This window comes from Heteronotia binoei, chromosome 2 (genome assembly GCF_032191835.1).
Source record: "Heteronotia binoei isolate CCM8104 ecotype False Entrance Well chromosome 2, APGP_CSIRO_Hbin_v1, whole genome shotgun sequence".
In the NCBI taxonomy this organism is placed as follows: Eukaryota; Metazoa; Chordata; class Lepidosauria; order Squamata; family Gekkonidae; genus Heteronotia; species Heteronotia binoei.
In genome coordinates, this window is record NC_083224.1 from 54,427,168 (window position 1) to 54,450,739 (window position 23,572).

Genomic DNA, 23,572 nt, shown 5'->3' on the forward strand with positions numbered 1-23,572 from the left:
CTCTCAACATGCTTCTTCTTATTGGATGCTTTTCAGGGTTCAAGGCTGGCAATGTTGATCACAATGAAATCACTAGGCCATCCTAAAGACAGAAGATGTAGAGGTGTTTACCCCTTCAGAATAATGTTATACCCACCCCCAATGTCATATATGGGACACATTATAACCTCAGTGTTGAGTGTGCCTCCCAAACCCACAAAAGAGCATAGCAATAACTAGATGAGTAACACACAAATTATCTGGAGGGCTCCATACAGTACACCATACTCAGACAGCTGCTATTTCTAGATGTGTTCACCATTGCACACCTGCTTTGCTAGGTAAATGGTTGCTCTAAGAGATGGCAAAATCACCTTCTGTGTTCTTGCAGTACCTGGAAAAGGGTAGTGTTGGCTTTAATCCACTTGTCATTTAGGATGGAAGGCAATGTGATTCCTCTGCTAAGCAAACCTAGGAGAAAGCATAGTCTCCTTTCAGAATGGGCATATCCTTACATTTCTTGCTTTGGAGCATACATCCAAAATTTATATTGATATCAATGGTTCTGCCAGCCAATGTGCATAAAACAAAATTAGGAGACGTCCACTACTAGCTTCACAGATTGCATTTGTGCACAATGAGAAGAAGTGGAGAATGAAAAACAGATACCCTTTATCATTGAAAATTTCTCATAAATCGGAGTCAATTTCATATACATATACTTTCCATATACAGCCACTGCATTAGTTCTTCTCTAATAGCCTGTTCCCTCGGACTGAGTCTCTAGTTTTCTACAAGACATCTGTCTGCTCTTACCATTCATGGCTGGTAGGTAGCTGTTCATGTAAATGTCACTGACCCAGTCATGGAGCTTCTGGGCCTGGAACACAGAAGAACACTCATTCATTACAATCACAGATGGGCTTGAGTCCATTTTAAATCCAAATGTACCATGCAGATGATCATGCCTTATTCTATAAGAACTAGGGCAACATAAAGGATGACACTGAAAAGTGCATTCTGATGACCTATTAAAATTTGTTCACAGATGGTAGTTTCATCTAGGTACACCTCTTTTTGCAGAATTCACATTGTCCATGTGCATGATGGTGAAGGTGCATTCAGCTTTGGGTCTTCATCATCTGACAAAATGTGCATGCACACGAATTCTGAATATAATTTTGTTGGCCTTAAAGGTGCCACTGGACTTTAACTTTGTTCTGTTGCTTCAGACTAACATGGCTGCTCACCTGGATCTACAAACCACAAAGCTTTTCCTAGGGAAAGTAGATGTACTTATGCAGAATAAAGAGAACAAACAGTCATGGAAGCAGAAATGGAAGAGGAGATAACTCAGGGGAAGAGGCATGGAAAGCTTTAAGTCCTTCTCCTGCTTGAGTGTCTGACCATAAAGGTTTCAGTGTATCCAGCCCCTCAGGGTAACCAACCACCAGCTGGGGGTTAAAGTTATACTTGAATTACAACTGATCTCCAGACTATAGAGATCAATTCCCCTGAAAGAAATGGCAGCTTCAGAGGGCAAGCTATGGCATCAAATCACTGCTGGATTCCCTGCCCTCCCCAAACTCAGCTCTCCCCAGTTTTTGTCCCCGAATATCCAGGAATTTCCCAACCTATGCTTTTAGATTTCATGGGCCATACATTGATGGGCCATGCAAATAAGGAATAAGATGTCATGCAAAACAGACTTATTGACCTGTGATTTATCTCAGATCTTGGAGAGAAAACTTACATTGCTAGAGCCAGTGGATGATGAAGCTTGAACAATGTCCAAGCTACAAGGAAAGAAACAAATGGCAACAGATTAGAAAAAACAAGCTGTTAGTGGCTCTGCTGAGAAACATAAAAATAGGGGAGGGCTGGAAGGTTGAGTAAATCCCCAGAAATGTCATTCCTTCTCATACTAGAGTGATATTGTTGACTCTGTACCTTAGGGACCATCTCTCCCCACATGTTCTCCAGAGAGTACTTAGATCTGGGATGCAGAATTTATTGTCGATCCCCAGGCCAAGGGAGGCAAGACTGAAGTCTACTAGAGAGAGAGCCTTCTCAATTGTGGCCCCCTACTCGTGGAACCAACTTCCGGAAGAAGTAAGGTCCTTGCGGGACTTTGCCCAGTTCCCAAGGCCTGTAAAACAGCACTATTTCAATCCACCTTCAGCTGAATAATAGTATAAAAGGATGCCCAACATCGCTGAACATACTGAAATTAATGATACTAGCACCAAAATTGTTTTAAACTATTTAATTGTTATTATTAACTTGGTTTAATTGTTAAACTCTAATACTTATATATTGTTTTATTGTTTTAGTTTGATTGTTGTGAGCCACCCTGATCCTGCTTCGGCAGGGAGGGTGGGATATAAATCCAATTAACAACAACAACAACAATAATAATAATAGATTCATCATCTCTCCTTTCTACCTGACAGATTATCCTATGACAAACCCAAAACACAATCAGTAGTACAAATACCTATTTTGTGACAAAGAGATGAACAGTTTTCCATTGGAAGCTGCGAACATTGCTTTGAAGATGGTGTTCTGTAATGAAAAGGAATAATTAATTGCAAAAGTTGGTATGGCACAGGTCTTTGTGCATGGAATTCAATGTAAATTATACAACCAGTTATGCTATGAGTACAAAAGCTAGAGTCTGTTGTGAGCCAAAGTGTAGATGCTGAGTAACTTTAGAGGACTTAACATAATTTAGTTTTTAATTAGGGCTGCAGAAATCACATGGTGCAAAGGACAGAGGCCACAATGAAGAAGAGTTTCAATCAACATTGGGTGGAAAAGTTGATAGGATCCAACACCACATGTCATACTTGTCTTTCCTAGCATGTTATTTTCTATCTATATTTCCTTTCATTGAGAGATTTTGTTCATCTGTCATTTCTGTAATGAGTCAAAGCAGGAACCACACACACAAGTCAAGAAAATATACTGTAACAATCAAAATAAGTAGATATAGATTCTGTCTCTTTAATCAGACAGAGCCACATGGTTCTTGTTGAAAATACCTCTGGTTTATGTTGAAAATACAAGAGGGAAAAATCTAGATTATACTGCATGATCAATTTGCCTCCATCTTGTTTGCATCAGTCTCTATCCCTTTTGGCTTGTGACCAACCCACCTGCCCTTCAAATCTTAGAAAGCAAGTTAATAGCTGATGCTATTCAATCAGGCTTTATATATCCACAAAAGTTCTTCAGGATACAGCAAATCATAGTATTCAATGCATGGGATAACTTTCTGAAAACAACAGGCTAAATTCCCCAATGAATGTGAGAACTAGACCGTAAATGGAAGAGATATAGATATTTGGCTTTTGTACTCACAATTTGCAAGTGTAGGACAGTTTGTCCAGGTGTGCACACATCAGTGAAAAGAGTCTGCTTTACCATAGCATCCTGGCTATTCATGGAAACAAGTGGGAATTTTGAGTCTCTTATCTTTACTACCAAGGGCTGAGGGACAGAAAAGTGCTCAGAAATCTACAAGGGAACACAAAGATGAGTTTTGTACACCTGTTTGTGCAGAGTGACTTTGCACTGTCCCAGGATAGTTCAACAGTATACTTGTGCTTAGTTCACTTGTTCCCTAAAGGCCTACCTATTTCATTTGAAGCACATGCTTTATGAGCTTTTTACCTTACCTTAAAAGTCTACAGGAGAGTTTCTGTGTATTGCTAATTCTGGATCTCACTCACTGGGCCTTATCCTTCTACTTTCCTTCCACCCTATAGGAAGAAGTGCTCTAATCTTGGGCCCCTTACTGAAGACTTGGTGGGCCTTGCCATGGCTGATGTTATGACAGTTATTTGAGGGATCAGAATAGACTCAAGAACAATTCAGAGAACCAGGTTGTGCATGGGAAGAAAACATGGTAAAATAAGGGATATTGCATGGGCTCAGCTCATGACTGGACACACCATCAGTCACCTGATATTGTAAACATTTTGAAGCAATTGTATTAGTCCCTAGAAGATTATCTATTCCAACCCTTTGTAGTTAATCAAGGGATCTGCTCCCCATTCTGTGTTTCTGAGTTCCCACCTGGAACAGACCAGGCCTCCCCTGGAATAGCAACCTAAAAGAAAGAATCATGAATCAATAAGCTTTTAGTATGAATACTCTATGTTCAGGGGATCCTGATAAAAGACTTTCACCTAAGAATCTATATTCAACAACATCTTGATTTAATGAGCAGATTTGCAGGCATGCAACACTCGTATCTATGCAAATATCTCTGTGCATATGGGCAGCTAATTATCATGAGTTTTTATTATGCCTTTGTGTGCAAGAACAGTAATTTTGGGATAACTTTATTCATACAACGTTGTAAGATCCTTTTTACCAAAAACAACACTCCTGCTTAAACATCTGGTACCCAGAAGAGATTAACAGAGTCACAACGTATCTTCAAAGTTGCACATATATAAAAGGTGAAGATGAAATACTTGAGCAGCTCAAGAAATGCATAAAAAGAAAAAACAACAAACCTTAGGTATCACACTTGCCAAGTCAGTCGTCAAGAATGGCTTCTACAAGCAAAGGGAACAGCAACATGAATATGCTGGGAATGTCCATATTTTGAGTATTTTCTGGAATATACTCAGTGATTTTTTTTTACATTAAGAGTCCGATTCATAAGTTACAGTGAATGCATGTATATAATCTGCAAAGGTGTGGGATCATCAGTTTGTAGGGTTGCCAGATCCAAGTTGGGGAACTCCTAGAGATTTGGGGATGGAGTGTGGGAGGGCAGAGAACTCTGAAGGGTACAGTGCCACAGAGTTAGGCTTGCCAGTCCCCCAGTAGGGGATCCCCCAGTTTTGCAGGCTCCTCTCCATTGCAAGCCAGCTTGCCACATGGGAAAGCCGTTCCCCAACAGCCACCATGTGCCTTTAAACCTTGGCAAGCTTAGAAGACACTTGCAACTGGTTTGTATTTTGGAACGTGTGTGTGCAGCAGGAAAGCATGGGGTAGGGTCAGGCAGAGTCACACCGGTATGAGAAGCTGTGAAAAAGCAGAGAGCAAAGTACTTCTGTTTTGCATTTGCTTCAGAAGTTGTTTCTATAGTAAAATGTATAGGAAAGAGTTAGCAAGAACCTGATTATGGGATGGAGGAAAACTCCACCCCCTAGGCTGCTCTTCTTTCCTGTACCTGTCTGAAGAAACTGGTTGAAATACAGCAGATTGTTACATTCAACAACTCCTGTGAGTAAATTGCCCCAGTGAGATCACAAAAGTGTGGGCTTGCAGACTCTATTTATTTTGGCTGCTTTGTGAGTGTGTCTATGTGTCCCTTTTAAAAAGCCATGCTTGGAAATGCTTCTAAAGCCTGACAAGCGGATTTGTCAGGGTATGACAAATTTCACTTTCATTTAGTGAAAGTGCAGCTGCCAGAGTGGATAAAGAAAGAGGGTGAGGAAATGAAGACTGTATTCAGAGGAACTACACTGCGTATTGTTTATTTATTTATTTAGGGAATAGGAAAGTCTCCTGGCTCCACCCGGAAGGTCCCCAGATATTTCCTGAGGTGGACCTGGTAACCATAAACAGAGTCCATCCTCCAAAGCAGGCATTTTCTCCAAGGGAACTGATCTCTCTGAACTGTAATTCTGGAAGATCCCCAGGTCCCACCTGGAGGTTGACATCCCTATCAGCTTGTTAGAAAGAGCCAACACATGTTCACTTTAGACATGAAACCAGTGACCAGTACCAGAAAATGCAGTTCTGGCTGCAGCCAGTAGGGACACAGCAGAAAGTCTGAGCGTATGCTAGGATTGGCTAGACTTCCTTTTCTCCAAGATTGAAGCAAACTTGCATAACAACTGAGCCAGCATGCTGATGGCTGCTACAGTATCTGCCAGCCTGCAGGCCATTTTCCTCAGGAGTCTAGCCTTTCTCTCTTCCTTTCCTTGCACCCAGCTCAGCCAGATCTTGCAAAGTGGTAGTTAAGGGTGTTGCAGCAAGATAAAATGACCTTTCCCTCTCTTAATTTATCTTCCATTTTTCCACATATTTCTCATTCATTTCTGTTTGCCTTCACATATTTTCCCCTTGGCCTCCCCCCCACCCTTTAATTTTTAACTTCTTGGTCTCAAGACTTTCTCCTCCATTTCCTCCTTGGTGGCAGAATGTATTTAACAGTAGTATAGAAGAAAACCTTACTTAATATTACAAACAGAAGGCCCTGGTTCTGCTGGGCTTCCAAACTGCCACCATCCTGCTTGGACTGTGATTCTGTGCTTGACATCATCTGGCATTGCCACAATGGCACTGGGTTTGCTGGTCACTGTACATTGCATTGGTTCTGCTGAGCTTCCAACCCCAACCCCAAATCCACCGAATGGGGTCGCCATAAGTCAGCTGTGACTTGAGGGGGGGGACAGAGGAGGGGGTATTAAAAATATCCACCCCAGGCAACAAATAAGCTAGGTATGCCACTGATCCTAGCTGTACATGAATACAACGTTGCATGAAAATTACTCAAAATATGTTGAAAGAAAACTCAAGTGTGTTTTGTACACAGATTGTACATTTGTGCACTGTAAATTGTGAACAGGGCTTAGGTTTCAGCTCTTGATTGTCCTTTCCTCTAACAATCTTGGGCTGAAGAAAGATGCTGGCCAACAAGTATACCTGCAAAAGCTCCTTTCCCTGCATTTATTTTTCACTCAGATTTGCCCGAGATGCCCTACAGTCAGAGGCGTCACTAGGGCAGGGCCAAGGGGGCCATTGGCCCCCCCCAGAGCATTCTCATTGGCCCCCTAGGGCTCTTTGAAGGCAGCAGGCGGCAAGCAATCACAGTCTTTATTGGCGGGAGACGCGGGGAGGCTCTTTCAAGGCAGTGGCGAAGCGAGAGAAGGCCGGGAGGGAAGAGGAAAGCGCAGCTCTCCGCAGGCAGGCATCAGAGGGCGAGCAGGCAAACCAGGGAAGGGAGGACGTTGCGAGCCAACCAGCGAGGGAAAGGAGGCTTTAGACGCGCGGGGCGCAGGAGGGAAGGGAAGGGGGCAGGCAGGCAGAGAGCGAGGGAGTCCCTCACGCAGGAGGAAAACAGGCGGCATCGGGCGCGCTCGCAGCAGCAAGAGGAGGAGCGGGTGAGGGGTAGCGCAGGAGCATTGCCGGCAGTGCGCGTGAGCGCCAGTGCTGAAGACTCCGCACTGCAGGCGCTGCTGCTGGCGGCAGGGGAGGAGGGGGCAGGCGACGAGGACCCGAAGCGGGCTTCTTTCTCGCTGGTTCTCGCCAGGTGCGCTGAGCTCCCCCAGCCGCCGCTCTCGGCTAGCAACTGGTCTTGCACAAGCCCGCGCCGCCGCCAGCGCCTTGGGAGGGACGGACTGATGGAAGAAGTAGTTTGCAGGACGAGCAGCGCCTCTCCTCAAGTTTCGGGACGGTTACCGTCCCCAAATCTTTCGGCTTCTCCAGGCGGAGGCTTCCTTTGTTCGAACGCGAGGGATTTAGCACCTCTGGGCAGCGCACGAGGACTGCTGCTCTTCCCTCCGAGTCCGGCACACTTGGCCCCAGGGTGCAACCGACTTGGCCCCAGGGTGCAACCCACGCACTTGGCCCCAGGGTGCAACCCACCCCAGTGACGCCACTGCCTACAGTTGAAGCCCAAACTGCATTGGAGTTCCATGTTTGCATTCCCTGACTGGGGTTTTTGTTTAGGCCCTAGACAGCAGCTGGGGTCCCTGATATGGACTGTGACCAGTGCTGTGGATTCAATCTCTTATTGAAAAGAATTTTCTGTGCTGCTGTTAGCCCCAATAATGAAAAAACAGTACCTATCTTTCACCTACCAGAGCTTTAGCCACTTCACCAAGACCATAATGGGATTCAGATCCACAGTGAACACCCATACAACTCACCTTTTTGAGGTGATGAGACATGTCAGGAAGGCCTACCATTGATGCTTAACTGTAAGCATGCTACATAAAAGAGGAGGGGGATAAATACTACCTTTGGGTTTGTTAAATACACAGAGCTTGTTCACAAATTGAAAAATAACTATTCCCCAAATAAATTAGTAAAGGAATCTAGCGAATGTTTTGGGTTAGGGGTTTTTTTAAAAAGAAAAACAGCTCTGGTAATGAAAGATGAGGACTGGGATAAGGAACATTGCAAGACATATGTTGAAACTAATCACGGGAATGTTATTGCCTTCTTAATGAGATAGTAATTTTCCAAGGGAGAGCCAGTAAACAGAATTGCTAATCAGAGACAATCTGGGATTCAGCATTGGATAAGGAACAGACTACTCTGGTCCCTCATTATGTTTTCAGCCACAGGATGCTTGAAAATGCTTGCATGGCATGCAGACACAGCAAGAGAAGATAGACCCACAGCAGTAATGCATCTTCTTGACTGCTTATGCTCCATAGGCCATGAAGTCTTCAAATTAGGAGTCAAAAATTGAAAACAGAAAACATCTATGTTATGGAACTGAAATGGATGTATGGCTACAGTCTTGTCCTAAAGTGATACACCTCACCAGAATTAGGGCCTGTGGTGACAGAAGGATATATGTCTCATTGAATGCTAATTGTTCTAATAGTTTTGCTTAAGCATACTATACTTCAGAGTTTGCAGAAAGTGATCCTTCTCTGCTATGTTGGGGGGCAGAGACACAGGGAGGGGCACAATATCCTATGCACCTCTATGTCTCTTCCTGGGAAACCCCAGAAGTCATGTAGGTAGCTCTAGAGTTTCTGGCTCTTCCTGGAGCAACCTTGTTTCACGTCTGTGTTTTCCCAAGAAGTGACATAGCAACACACAGACAGGATGGCAATTTTAAATTAAAATTTCTTCTACTGCCCCTCGAAGTGGCAGTGTTGCCAACTCCAGGTTGGGGGCAGAGTTTGGGGAGGACAGGGACCTCAGCTTGGTATAGTGTCATAGAGTTCATCCTCTAAAACTACCATTTTCTCCAGGAAAATTGATTTCTGCCCCACCTGGAAGTTGACAGGCCCAGGTGGTGGGAAAGAATGGTTGCAGGCAGGAAGGCTAGCAGCCCTATTCCCTGCTGAGGCAGGTGGTGTGTGTGTATGTGTGTGTGTGTGAGAGAGAGAGAGACCCAGACCAACAGATAAAGAGAGAGAGAGTCAGACTGACAGAGAAAGAGCGAGAAAGAGAAGAAGAAGAAATAGTAATTTGCATTTAAGGTAGACAGAGAAACAGACAGAGACAGCTGGGAGTTTGCAGAGAGTTTGCTAGAACAGGAACAGTCCTTGGGGGAATCTGATGTGGAGTGGCATTTTTGCCTCCATCTGAGTTCTAATTGAACTACAAAAATGCTATACACCTCTATGGTTTTTTCAGGTCAAAATAAACATCAGAGACTGGGCCAGATTAGCCCTTCCCATACACACACACATCTTCCCACCGCCAAACCCTATTGGGGGTAGGGTTTTCCATTAGTGAATGTTCAAGAGAGGAAGATGTAAAGGATCAATTCCACTTCCATCCTCCAGGCCTCACTGCCAGTCTAAGATCCTGGGGTGTTTATGCAAATTCCTAGAGACTCCAGCCAATGAGAGGCCATGAGAAGGGGCAGAAAAGAAGTTAGATAGGGAGAAAGGTAGTCAGCTCATCAGATAAGGCTTATTCAGGGATAGGAATAGGATTAGGAATAGGTATCTTATGTTTGGAGATCATTAATTCATAAGGTTGTAATAAGTGTGAAGTGATTTAATGGCACTTAACACACACACACATTCTATGTTAGGTGGGTTAGCCTATTTCAGAAAGACAGTAGGTTGGGAATTTGGAAGAGAAACAAGGCAGGATCTAGAAATCAGCTTTTTGAACCTAACCAAACCTGACAGAAAACTTGAAGCCACCATGAGTTCGCTGTTGCCATTCAACAGTGATTTTAAAATGCTTGAAGGACCCAATCTTATGCAGGGCCCTGGCACAGAGCTCTTTTCCCCCACCACTACTATGGGTGTTCTGGCACTTGAAAAGGTGTGGGGTGGAGAAAGAAAGAGCTCCATGCTGTGGGCTCACACTTGATTGGGGCCTTGCAGCATAAACCATTGTATAGATTGAACAGCTAGAGTCCTGTTGGTCTGACTGTTCCATGATGCCATTTTTCCCTTTTTCCTGGAAATTTAGCACTTAATCCTGAATTTTTAATTAGGAATTTAAATTGGAGTGAGGTACAGAGACTTTTCCCTGCAGCCACTGTGGCCAGATCTGCCTGTCCCACATTGGTCTTGTCAGCCACCAGCGAGCCTGCAGCAGATGTAGACTATTGCACCCTTCTTAAATCTTCGTTCGCGAAGTCAAGCCGAGAGAGACAGAGACAAGCAGCCAAAGCAGGTGGAGGGAACACAAATGGTAATCCTTTTACCCCTGCTCCTTTGGTTAGATTGGCACTGCTGCTTCCAGTCATCGCAGCTATCCCAATGCTGATGAAATCCTTGTTTAGGGCCAGCTGGAAGTTGATCCCAGGCTGTGGATTAATTTGGAAGGATGCCCCACTGGGTGAGTTTCCTGGCAAAGGAATCAGGAATGTGGCCTGATGGATATACAAAAAGGAAATGCACAGTCTTCATTAATCTCTAAAACAAAGTCAAGATCAAAGCTCCATGCACCATATGTGAAAGATCTGCCTGATATTAAGTCAGACTATTGGCCTGTCTATCTCTTTATCAATTTGCCTTATACTGAGTCACAGCACTGGCCCTCTGGGCTGTTTTCCTTAGTTTGACTTCTGTGATAGAGATACTGAACCCTGTGCTCATCCTTTTCTGTTTTTTACCTCAATGACAACCCTTAGTTTAAGCTTGTATTATAACAGGTAATGGAAAGACCTTTACCTGAGACTATGAAGAGCTGCTGCCAATCTGAGTAGAAATACTGACCCTGATGTACCAATGGTCTGATTCAGTATAAGGAAGATTACAGTGAGCTCATCAGTATGTGTCTTCAATAAGTGGCGGTTATAATTGCAGTCCATGATATCAAGGATGGCCTATAAATTCAGATGATGCACCAGGTACAATTGTCTTGGGACTGTGACACTTCAGAAAGCAGGTAGGGAAATTACATTTGGATACTCTCTTGTTCAATACTCATTTCTATTTGAATATTCTCATATGTTTACAAACAAGGTCAGGTCATAGGAAAGGCTAGAACTCTCCTCCCTTCCAGCAGCAGCTATCACATGGAAAGGTTCTGGCTTAACCTTTTCACCAATATGCCAGTTTCTGTGTGTGTGTTGTTAAATTTATGTTGGAGATGATTCAGAAATGCAGCTTGCCTTTTACATTCTAAAATTGTACCTACCAAAAGAACTGTACCATGTGCTGTTTATGAACATTCAGGCAGACCTTGAGAACACCTCCCCAAAGAACTACCACAACTACTTCTATAGCAGGCTTTTCTGACACCATTACTAAGACAGAAAAAGAGCTTCTAAAAGTAATTGAGACAGGAGGATTAGCAGCAATTTCATAGCATGATATGTTGACCTGAATTTCAGAAACCAAAGCCAAGAATAATACTTGCCTGATAAGGGATCAGGAAATACCTATCAGTTACTTTGGGGCAGCCAATGAGATTATACTGGATGTTTCCAAATGTCCCCACGGGAACTGCAGCTGCAGACAAAGAGTTCATTGAATTACACGTGTGGGCAATGGGATCTGAGCCACTTCTATGCTGCTCCATTAAATCACAAACTGGGGAGTTGTAAGGATAGAATGGACCTGAAAAACTCCTTTTGCACCAGTGCTCTTGTATAAAAAGAAAGGAAAGGAAAAGACCACAGTACCCACTTGACCTGAGTCAAAGTTATCATATCCCCACTTGTGTTTCTGCTTGGGCAAGATCTTGTGCAATCGATGTTGGAGCACTATAATATATAGAGAGGAAAGCAGTAAGTGTTGCACAAGATCTTGTGCAAGCAGAATTTAATTAAGCCTGTTTGTGTTGCTGCTTGCACATCAGTGGATCCCAGTCATGTCATGAAGGTAGCTACCATTCAAGCAGTTAAGCAGGGACAACCCCTTGTTTAGGAAATAGAACCAGGGCTTTTTTTGAGTGGGAACGCACAGAAACACAATTCCGGCTGGCTTGGTGTCAGGGGTGTGTGGCCTAATATGTAAATGAGTTCCTGCTGGGCTTTGTCTGCAAAAAAGCCCTATGTGAAACAAGGGTGATGTCAGGGGTGTGGCCTAATATGCCAATGAGTTCCTGCTGGGCTTTTTCTACAAAAAAGTCCTGAATAGAACCAACTGGATGCTGTGAATAGAAAAGTCTTCCACTGATGGACTGAGTTAGTAACATAACTGAGAAACACTGTGAACTACATATGCTTGATTCAGGGAATTATCAGTTGATTTCTATATTTTTATTCCTAAATAAAGTTACATTAGCCTCTGGTAGGCTGACCAATAAAGGTTCTCCAATAAGGTTTAACCCAGCAAGAACTGTCTACAATAACTTACCAACCAGAGTACTCAAAAGTGATGAATTAAGGATGTCAGCTACCAATCGAATGCACTGATTGATCTGTAATGCAGAATGAACAGACTGCACAACAATGAATCAAAACACAAAGCAAATAAGAGAATGGTTTTGGGTAGGTCTAGAGAACCATTCTCTATGAAACAAGGTTCAGAGAATGCTTTTGAAATATTGATCATCCATGCATACTTTGGGAAGGCATTTTCCTTCAAGTCAACTATATAATGCAGTACATTTTATTCTGAATTTAATTCAGAGTAGTGCTCAGGATTTGTCTGTATGGAATTTTTAATGTGAACCTTCTAACAGTACACCCAAAGCCAGGGGAAAGTCCTTTTGTCCACCAAATATGAATAATGTATTTATTTGTATAAGGTATGCACACACAGAAACGATCCACATTTTGATCCATGTGAATCCAAAAATTGTTCATATAAAAGATGGTCAGAGATAAAAGGATATGTTTTCAGTCATCTAACCATACTGCAAGTTTTATCTCAGGTGAGACCAGCTTGCCATCAGGCAATCAGTCAGATATGCTAAATAGTTAGTGAGCTAGTAATATTGTTCCCCTTCAGTTCAGTCTAACTGGAGTTGGACACTTCTACATGCAATGTATATCCTTGGAAATACCTAAAGTGCAGGTCCCTAAACTCACAAATGGACACATCTGACCCCTGGGGGTACATGAGCTAATGATCAACTTACCACATCATTCAGTATTGTCCATACGATAGATCTTACATGTTTCTCATCTGGGCCAGTCACCCTGAGGCAAAATACATTACAATTGTAATAACTGATAATGACATTGTTGTTATTATTTAGTGCATGCTGAGCTTTAAATGCATTACAATTATCCGTATGTTACATTCTGAAACTTAAAACTAAGCTAGCAGCAAAGTGCCAACAAATATACCAAAACAAATTTTAACAAGAGAATATGTGCTATTGGTAAAAAGTTATACTTCTCCCACCACAAATCTCAAATATTAAATAAAAATTGTAATCTAGAGGGTTTTTGATGGCTCAGAAGCTACAAAACACACAGATACACAATTGCAGACTAATACAGTACTGGACATAAATTTTCCAACGTTTTGTAGCAGGCAATAAGACCACAACACAGTAGGCAAAAGTATTCCCAACAATCTAGATGAGACTTCTCCAGCAGCCAAACATTGCAACTTTTTGCATAACTCCAACCCAACTGTGTTGGGTACACTTGATCCTCATAACAATGTAGCAGCTTAACAAAGAAATTCTTGGCTTTATTGAGAAAACTTCCTTGGCACCCACCATGTTTTCACAAAGTAGGCAGGGCCAGGTGGGGCTCTTGCTCAGCCACACTTACCATTGGCTACTGAACATCCAATCAGCTATGCAGATTAAAATATTGTTGCAGTGGCAGCTGCCACCAGAGTATTTTAGTCTCTCTTTCTCCATTTCCCCAGTGTATTTTTTTAATTACCCCTCTTTTCCCCTGCACTTGGGCTTTCTCCAAGTATATGGTTCTGCCTCCTGTGGCAATCATTTTGTGGCTACAGGCACCACCCTGAGAATTCCAAAGGTGTCTAAAGGCTCAAAAAAAAGAGTTGAGATCCCTTTAGTACAGTTTAAAGTCAATTATTCAGCTCATTTCCTTTCCTCCAACACCTCAGCGTCTAATATTTCTATGTGTGATCTTTGCTGTGAAAGAGAGAAATCATTCAACTAGCTCATGAAGAGTGGAGTCAACATATGCATTAACCCTTTCCACACTTCCTTCCTTCCAAATGAACTGGTTCCATAGCCCTCTCTTCTTTTGATTCCTGCCAAAAATATAAAAGTAAAAGCCTACCCAATTTTCTTGTGCTCATGTCTCATATGGATGCCAGTCTGTTCTCCTGTTCCCCTGAACTCATCCTTTCCTGCCATCACCAGAATATGAATGATTCCCATCACTCACCTCTGCTTCTCTTTGACTTGAATATCATTGATAAAGATTTTGGAGGCTTCAATGATGAATACCTGGTCTTTGGAGGCTTTCCAGAGCAGCTTGGCTACAATATCAATCTTGACTTTAGCTAAGGAACTGAAGATGCCAGTCTTACTGCTTGCATTCATGTTTAACATTTCCAGAAATTTCAAAGCCATGGGGGGAAACAACAACAGAGTTTATACCTTTTTAAAAAGCAAACATTGAGATAGAAGGGGGTGGGTGGGGAGAGAGCTATGTTCATGCCCATTAGTAACAAGCCCCGTTGTTATGTTTCAGTAACAGAAAATAAATATTCCTATAAGCAAGGCTGATCACAGACAATTTTTAGGAGGTCTAATAATGCTTTAAGAGAAGACATTGTATGTTATGGTGTTCATATACTTTTTGTCCAACTGTTTTCTTGTATATTAAATACTGCCTCATATGGATATTACACAGTTATATAGTTACTAGAAAGAAAATTGTGGACAGGTAAAAAAAATGCTTGTCTATAATAGCACTTTGCTCAAACAAGCAAGATGCTGAATGATCTCCAAAGGGATCTTCAGTCTGTTTTTTCTTGAAAAATAGATATTAGAGGAACATTGTTGTATATTGAGACCACTGAACAGAAAGAGGGGAGTTAACTTTTCCCCTATACACTATTGTCTCAATCTCAAATTTTCCCTTGAGGGGGAAAAAAAGCTCCTATCACCTCATCCATTTGTTGTGCTTTTACACTTTAGCGCTGAATTTGAAGGGGTTAAAAATTAAAATTACTATTTGTTTAGAATATTCTGGATATTGGCTGAATATATACTCTTTTAATTAATGCAACTGTAATACATACAAGTGCCATTACTCTTCTTGGCAAGAATATGACACTTTCCCCTTAAAATGTCATATTAATTAAAGCTCTAATGCAATCAGATTTGTCACAGCCGCGAGCAAAATATATGGACATTGTACCAGTTCTCTGAAGTTTATCAGAGAGTTATAGCTCACATTACCCAGGGATGGTGGTCTTATCTATTCTAATGAACCAGATTAACAGCTGAATATTCAACTGATGCTCAACAATTTTATGCGTTAGGGTACATATCATGGTGGGGTTTTTTCCATGTTTCATTTTTAGCTGGTATTAATACATATAAATTCACCTCCATACAGGACTAGCAGTGCAAAGCTAAGCAGAGTTACATGCAGAATATGTAAGATTCATTGAAGTCTATGGGCTTAGATGGTTGTAACTGTGGTTAGAATTGCTCTGCACACAATGGGAGGTCCAGAGTCTGTAGCTGGCTCTCTAATCAGGTGAAGGACAAGAGTTCTGTTTCCTGTAACCAGACTATAGTCTCAGGAAAAGCTTTCTATGGAGATCAGAGGCTCTGAAGAGATGAACCCTGGCTCAGCTTCTGTATGTGTAGTCCTGGCGCTCAAGCTAACAACTGCTCTTGTGAACATGATCTTCATGGTAAGTTACTTTGAGTTTTTCTGTTGTTCTGCTCCTTTGGATGCTCACCTTATAGCTTCTATGCCAATTTCAACAGGGAGAGATAGGTGAACTGTGTCATCACCAGGTGAAAATGTCATGGTAGTTGGAAGAATCACAATTTTTGCAATGGCCAAGCTGTGAGACAAAGGCGAGGGAAATTGTGGAAGAAAGGAGGCAAGCAGATGTATTATTGCAAAAAAAAAAAAATGGCAAGGTGAAGGGATATGATTACTGTGTTTCTTAACAATTTTTCATTCTTGGAATGCAGTCCTGTATATCCTATACTGCCCTCAATACAGGAATCCCAGAGAGAGATTAAAACAAAAATCAGACTTGCTTAGGAGAATTACTGAAAAGCTCTGTTACTCATTGTCTGATGTGACCTTCAAGACAGTACTTTTTGTTGTAACTCCTGATAAAATCAGAACTAAGCATATGCAATAGATTGTCCACCCTAGAAAAGTTGGCCAGGGCATCAGAGGCTGTGGCTAGATGGTTACAGCAGATTCAGCTGAAGCTAAATCCAACAAAGATGGAGATTTTCCACCAGGCCTTTGGTTGAAGCAACAGGCATCCGTGTAACTTGGCCTCCCTATCACAGCCTTCTCTGCATGGGCCAGTTCTGAGGAGTTTGTGCTCAGTGGCACCACTCTCTGTCTTTGTGTTTTCCTAGCTGACAACTGTCTAAATCTTATTGTAACTGTTTAATATACTTATGTTTTACCTAATTGTGTTATTTTATATGTTGTAATCCACCCTGAGCCCGCTTCCAGGGAGAGTGGAAAATAAATCAGCTAAAATGAATGAATAAATGAATGAGTGAGTGAATGAATGAATGATTTAAGTTTAGCATAATAATTATCTGTATATTTTTGGATGTTCTGTTGCAATTCTGGCCTGTAAATGAAGTGATTGTAATCTGGGTTATGTGATTGTTAGGTCCCTCCAGGGCTTTTTTTTTTTTTTAGCAGGAGCACAAAGGAAAGCAGTTCTAGTTGGTTTGGTCAGGGCTGTGGCTCAGAAAAGGTCTCTGGCAGAGGGAAGGCAGTAGGCATCCATGCACTCCCAGACTGCGTGCTCCACCCTCTCTGCTGCCTCCAGCCTCCAATGGGCTTGTGAAGAGAGTGAGAGCTGCAGAGCTGCCCACAAGCACCCCTTCCTGGGAGAAGCTGGGCCTGCTGCTGCCTGCGCCACTCATGTGGTTCTCTTTCTCTGGCTGTGTTGGGGGGGGGGGGGGCAAGCTTAATGTTTTTATATTGATGTTGTTTTTATTATTAAGAATTGTAAGCCGCCCTGAGCTTGCTTTGGCAGGAAGGGCAGGATACTATCAACTATTAGGCTGTCTGAGACCTCACATCCGTGAAATGCAGCTGATGGCACTGTATTGTTCTGTGTCAATATGTGGAAAGTAACCTACTGAGTGGGTGACTTCACTTCCAGTGATGCCAGGGGGTGTGGCTTAATATGCACATGAGATCCTGCTGGGCTTTTTCTTTTTTAAAAAAGCCCTGGATCATTCTATCACTTTTGTACATTCTCAGAGCACAACTGCATTTTGTAATGATTTGTGATTTTAAGCAAATTGATGTAACTGAACCCAAGAGCCATTATTAGTCCAGGACCAGCTTCATCTGTAACTAGCTCTCTCTCTATAATCTTCTAAAAATATCTTTCAGTGTTTTGATACCCGTTCTGCAAAACAATTAGGCTTTGCTCCTTACTTCTTTCTGGCTAAACTGGGCAGAAGTTTTGGGAGTCCTCAGCAGCTACAGTTAGGCTCCGTTTTTCAAATATGGTGTGTTCCCTAATTGGCACTGAAGAGCCCTGTGAGCCTTGGGATTCAAGACTGTGCCTTATCTCTCAACAGCTATTGCCTGATTCACTGTATTTCATACTGAACATTGATAGAGCCGTGTGTGAATCAGACTAATCCTTTTTCAAAGCTATCTAATTGGCTGGCCTCTATCACCACATTTTTGTGGTACTAAATTCTATAATGTAATTGTGTGGAGAAGTACCATCATGTGAAATAAACACTGAAGATCTCTAGACTAGAAATAGAGTTGCCAAGTCCAATTCAAGAAATATCTGGAGACTTTGGGGGTGGAGCCAGGAGACTTTGGGGGTGGAGCCAAGATCAAAGTTGTGACAAGCATAATTGAACTCCAAAGGGAGTTCTGGCCATCACATTTAAAGGGACGGCACACTTTTTCAATGCCTTCCTTCCACAGGAAATAATGAAGGATAGGGGCACCTTCTTTTGGGACTCATAGAATTGGACCCCCTGGTCCAATCTTTTTGAAACTTGGGGGGGTATTTTGGGGAGAGGCACTAGATGCTATATTGAAAGCTTGGTGCCTCTACCTCAAAAAACAGCCCCCCCACCGAGCCCCAGATACCCACAGATCAATTCTCCATGATTTTCTATGGGAATAAATCTCCATATGGAATAACAGAGTTCCCAGCAGACATTTCCCTCCCCTCCCCCCATTTTCTGACAACCCTGAAGCGTGGGGAGGGCCTCCAAACCGGGGGATCTCCTGCCCCCACCTGGCGATTGGCAACCCTATGTGAAAGCAATGTCACCCCAGAGTCAGAAACGACTGGTGCTTGCACAGGGGACCTTTCCTTACCTAGAAATTAGCAGCAGAGCAAAGCATATGCAGAGAACATCTACTGAAGTGTTGCAAACTTGCTCATGCCAACACTGCCGTCACAGCTCACTGTTCAGGCAAAGGCATCTCCCTCCTCTTTGCAAACCAGGCAACCGGCGGCGGGCCGTGCGCACAAAGGGTTCACTGCCTGTTGCATGCATGCACGTGGTCTGCTTTTTCCACAGGAGGGAGTGCGCAGAGCCCCGAGCCGGTGCTAACTGCTGGGCACTTTTTGTGCAGCAAGAGAACTGCAAGCTGGGACTGGAGGTCCAGGCCGGGCGGTTCCTGCATGCTCCTCCGCCCTCATTGGTTGCCAGATCCTGCCCCCAACTCCCCCTCCTGTGGAGGCGGGCAAGCAGACGCCTCTTTGCCCTGAGCCGGGCGGTCGCTGGACGGGTGCTTTTTGGCCGAGGACGCATGGCTTAGGTGCCAGCACTCCCCTCCCGCCAGCCATGGCCCACTGCCGTTCCCCTGAGGGCTGGCACCGCGGCAGCCCCTCCTGCTGGGGGTCTCCCCCCTGGGGGCCGTCGAAGACCAGCCCAGGCAGCTCCTCCAGCAGCAGCAGAGGCCATTGGACCCTCTGGAGAGCCGCTCGCAGGCCCACCCGGAGGAGATGGAGAGACTGAGAGACCCCTTGGTGGATGCCTCCCCCGGGCACCAGCGCCCGGCCCGGCCCCAGAAGCTGCCCTACGTGGCCCGAGCCGGCTTTAGCAGCGACGACGACGAGGAGGAGCCTCCCGCCCCTTCTCTCATTTTTCCTCAGAGGCAAAGCGGGCGCCGCTGCTGCGCTGCCGCCTCTTCTCCGCTTCAGCGTAGCTGCTCCTCCGAGATGGGCTCAGAAGGACCCGGACTTGCAGCTCGCCATGCTCCTTGGCGCCGTTTCCCCCCCTCCCCCTGCTTTCAGATTTTTGGAGAGCAGGGGAAGAGGCTGCAAATCCAGGGGTCCCCCACCAGGGTGGGAGGGTTGGGAAGCCTAACTAGAAAGGAAACTAAAGAAAATGGGGTTAAGGACCAGGAAATACACTTCTGCAGAGAGTCCCCCCTTGCTCTTAGTAATGTCAGTTTACCCCTGCCCTTGTGTGATTTTATGTCTACCCCACATCTTTATGTCTACCCCACATCAGGTCTACCTGTGATTGTCTCCCTTACTTTACTAGTTACCCACCATATTGCTCCAGACAAACTGAATTCTAAAGAAAGTCTTTGATGGTGGCACCATAACCTTTAAACTCAACTCCTGTTGGAATGCTGTGCTGTTTGGGGCATTACACGTAACTTGCAAGAGAAGTTCTGCAATACCAATTTATTTACCGTTTCACATTCTGTATTGTTTTGAGCATCTGGGTTTTACCGGCATCATTATTCAGGCTTCCTGCAAAATGGTGGGCTTCTCTTCCTTTTAGAAGCTCATTTACACTTTTTATCGACTTAGGCATTGCCTTTGTTATGTCCAATGGCAACAGTTCCTTTATCACGATTGACAGTAAGCCTTGGATATCTGAAAATGGAAGGTGATATATATTTAGGTGCTTGCTTCAAATGGTAGTTGGATAAAATGACAGGTTATGATTCACAATCCTGGCAAATGTAGTGTCTCAGGTATCACTATAGGATCTAGCACAATAAATAAATAAGCAAGCTAGCAAATAAATAAATAAATAGCCTGGCAAACTGCCAAAGAAATGGCTGGCCAGCTGTTAAGGCATCTCTGTTAATTGCAAGCCGGGGAAGTAAAGAGAGGGGGAAGAGCATCTGCGCATGATGGGCTGGCTCCTATTTACTAATGTGGAATTCAACCCTGGAACTTTTATTAGTGGCTGCCTTAAAGGTAGACAATTTTCCTGAGCAGGGCTACTGGCATAGGGGGAAAGCCTTCTCATGAGAAAGGACAGCCAAGCTTCAGGGAACCCATGTCACCCAGGATAACCTGACTCTTGAAATGGTCAAGATTAAGCAAAGAAGCCTCACATTCTCAACATATCTGCCAAAACAACAACTTCTTAATGCCAGATGCTGAGGACAAACAACAGGGGTAGATACCGTCTTATCTTCATATGGGGGAATCATAGCATTTTGTCCAAAGCTGTACTGTGAGTAAAAAAAAATTAAGCACAATATCAGGCAAGTGAATTTTATCCTTGGGATTTTTAAAAAAATCTCACAGATAAAATTCACTAGGAACATACCTTGCCTGATACTGTGTCCAATTTTTTTAACTCACAGTATAGCTTTGGACAAAATGCTATGATTCCCCCAGGTGCTGGTGTGTGTCCAGTTAAATGGGATTTCCACACACAAAAGCAGTATCCTTCTCCATGCCAGATGCCAAGGACAAACAAGAGTGGTAGATCCACCACTTCCATGTCCTGTTTCTGGACACACAGTAGCGTCTGGGTGGCTGCAGAAACCCTTAGTTTGAAAGCAGTCTTACAGTTTTCTCTTCATAAATGCATTCACTTTCAGCAAAGAGGAGCTTTAAATGGATGATTCTATAACAGAGGTATAATATAGTGGGTTCCATGCAATGATGAGGCAAGGCGGTTGTGATTATAGCTTTTTATTAGGTACAGTATAGTATAGTGCTGCATTCAAAGACTAAAGACTAGGCCAACGGGGCCAACTATATATACACTCAAGGTTCCCACGCTAGCATGCTATTGGACCATTCAAACCAGCAGAGGTTCGTGATTGGAACAGGGCAGCAGGGATTTGGATTCTGCTGCCTATTGTTCCCGAGTCCCCAAGATCAGTCCTACAGGCTCCAATGAGCCAGGCAAGAACTCCTTATATTAGTCACAATTCCGATCACATATACAACAAGAGGGAAATGTTAGAGACAATAACTGTCCAAGGTGACTCAGAAGGCATCAGTGGAAAAGATATTTTCTGGAAGTTAGTGTGTAAAACTACTAAGTAAGCCAATGTGGTGTAGTAGAAATCAGAGTGTCAGGCTACAATCTTGGAAACACTGGGTCAAATGCTAACTCTAAATTATGCTCAGTGCGTGACTCTCTGTCATCCTTAGCTACCTCACAGGGTTATTATAAGGATAAAATGGAAATGGTGAGAATGATGTACACTGCCCAGAAGATGGGTCAGGTTTGACATGCTGTTTACTTACAGTCATTAAACGCAGTGTCACTGATGCTTGCAGTGACAGCGGTACATAATGCTCTCTTTGTAAATGAATCTACGTGGTTTTCTGCAGCTCTGATGAATCTTGCTGTTTGACTGCCTAGTAAACTTGATTGATAGTCTGTACTTCCAGACAGATACTCTCCTCTTCCTTTGTCACTGTATGGTGCATTTAATTTAATTTTGCAGCAAAAGAGGATCAGAATCCCATACCAGATCGTTAGCATCTTTGGCTCTGATATTTAGAAGGTCCACCTTTGTGATGAGGTTTAAAAAAAGATACAATGGTCAAATACAAGCACACACATGCAAATAACTCTCTCAGAGGATCTTGGAAAGCCACAAACAGCAACAAAAAGAGATAAAAAGTTTGCCTGCAGTGTGTTCATGCCATTTGAATGGGGAGTCATTACCACCATTTGATATTAAGGGGCTAGCACCATTCAGCCAGCATGGACTTAGCAGACAGTAGGTGATAGATGAGAAATGGTGTCAAAGACAGAACTCTGCTTGATGGTGTATTGATTCCAAGTTCAAAATTCCAGTTTATTTTTCATAAACTCTCCAGCCATAGACATAGGACTGGTGAAGCTCAATACATTTTGGACAATTAGCTTTCAATAAAAGTGGGAAGGAAATGCCTTTCTAGGTATAATTATGACTGTCCACTGATAATAAAAAGCTGCAACATATTTCTAAAGGAGGGAGGCTGAGGCCCAGAAAATAACCTAATCAATAATTGCTAATAATAGTGCCTACATGATTTTCTTTTTGAATTTTTGCTGGATCTTTTCCTTATGAGTGTCTAAAGTTGAACATCTTACAAAACTATACTACTTACAGTACAACCCAAAGAACACTTCCAGGGATAGGAATAGGAGTAGGCCTACTTAGGATTGCTTTCCCAAGGAAGTTCAGCCAGAACAAGCTGAAGACTCCTAAAAAGCCTGTTCATCCTTCCCAGTTTCCTAATTTAATTTTCCTCAACCTCAACTTGACCTCTCATGTCACTGTTTCCCTTTTCTATAGACAGAACCGAATCTACATGTTTTTTGAGGGGGGGAATTAAAAAAAATGATGGCCCCTTATGGACCATTCTATTTTATGGTCCCATAGAATACAATGGACTTCATACCCAATTTGACGCCCCCCCCCCCTCTGTCAGTGCCCAGGGCAAGCACCCCCCTCTGCCCCCCCCCCCCCCCCGATCCAGCCCTGTTTATAGATCTTCCATTGGAAAAGTTAATTTCCTTCTCATGGTGTCCAGCATTCCTCTGCATGTGCTAGTCTTCTGTGCCAGATCTCAGCGTGGATGTTCTTTGGGCACAAGACAATGACACTGCAGTTTCAAGTAAATCAGAAACACAAATTCAGCATGATTATTTCACCTATGTTTCAGCACCGAGTTAAAAGTGGTAAAGCAGCATTGCACCATGCAAAAGCAAATTTACTTACAGTGCCAATTTATTACAAGGTTCCATCTCTTCAGTGTCTCAGAGGGCATTTCAGATCAAAGCAGCAAAAAGTCATTCCTAAAGGTCCATTGAATAGTCCATTTACCAGAGAGGTCCCTAACCATATGCTTACCGAAAGTAGACAACTTGAGAGACAGGTCTTATTTGATAAGGGGTTTCCGGCAATGAATGTTCAAACTCCCCCAGTCATGTGTTCTTGTTATTATATACTGATCGACCCACGTCATAATGAAAAAGCTATGTATTAAAATAATTATATGGGGACAGCAAACCTTAATAACCTTCCAAAATAAATAACTGAAGAAAACACAATATTCTGGGCATGACTGTGGACTGTGGGTGGAAGGTATCATATTTAGAAACATTTTGGTTT

The 23,572-nt window shown here is 43.2% G+C and overlaps 2 protein-coding genes across 2 annotated transcripts; both read right to left on the reverse strand.

Moving 5' to 3' along the window:
• LOC132567569 (BPI fold-containing family B member 3-like) lies at positions 1 to 10,527 on the reverse strand. The gene is made up of 8 exons (XM_060233248.1): positions 10,361 to 10,527; positions 4,506 to 4,547; positions 3,343 to 3,498; positions 2,477 to 2,544; positions 1,733 to 1,775; positions 796 to 859; positions 374 to 450; positions 1 to 82 (listed from the first exon to the last, which is right to left on the reverse strand). The coding sequence occupies exons 1-8, from the start codon at positions 10,400 to 10,402 to the stop codon at positions 59 to 61; spliced, it is 516 nt and encodes a 171-aa protein (XP_060089231.1). The 5' UTR covers positions 10,403 to 10,527; the 3' UTR covers positions 1 to 58.
• A 963-nt stretch (positions 10,528 to 11,490) lies between these two features.
• LOC132567298 (uncharacterized) lies at positions 11,491 to 21,892 on the reverse strand. The gene is made up of 7 exons (XM_060232979.1): positions 21,711 to 21,892; positions 19,901 to 20,087; positions 15,963 to 16,070; positions 14,429 to 14,572; positions 13,189 to 13,249; positions 12,462 to 12,525; positions 11,491 to 11,612 (listed from the first exon to the last, which is right to left on the reverse strand). Exons 2-7 carry the CDS (start codon positions 20,023 to 20,025, stop codon positions 11,491 to 11,493), a joined length of 624 nt encoding a protein of 207 aa, XP_060088962.1. The 5' UTR covers positions 20,026 to 20,087; positions 21,711 to 21,892.
• Between the last annotated feature and the right edge of the window lie 1,680 nt (positions 21,893 to 23,572).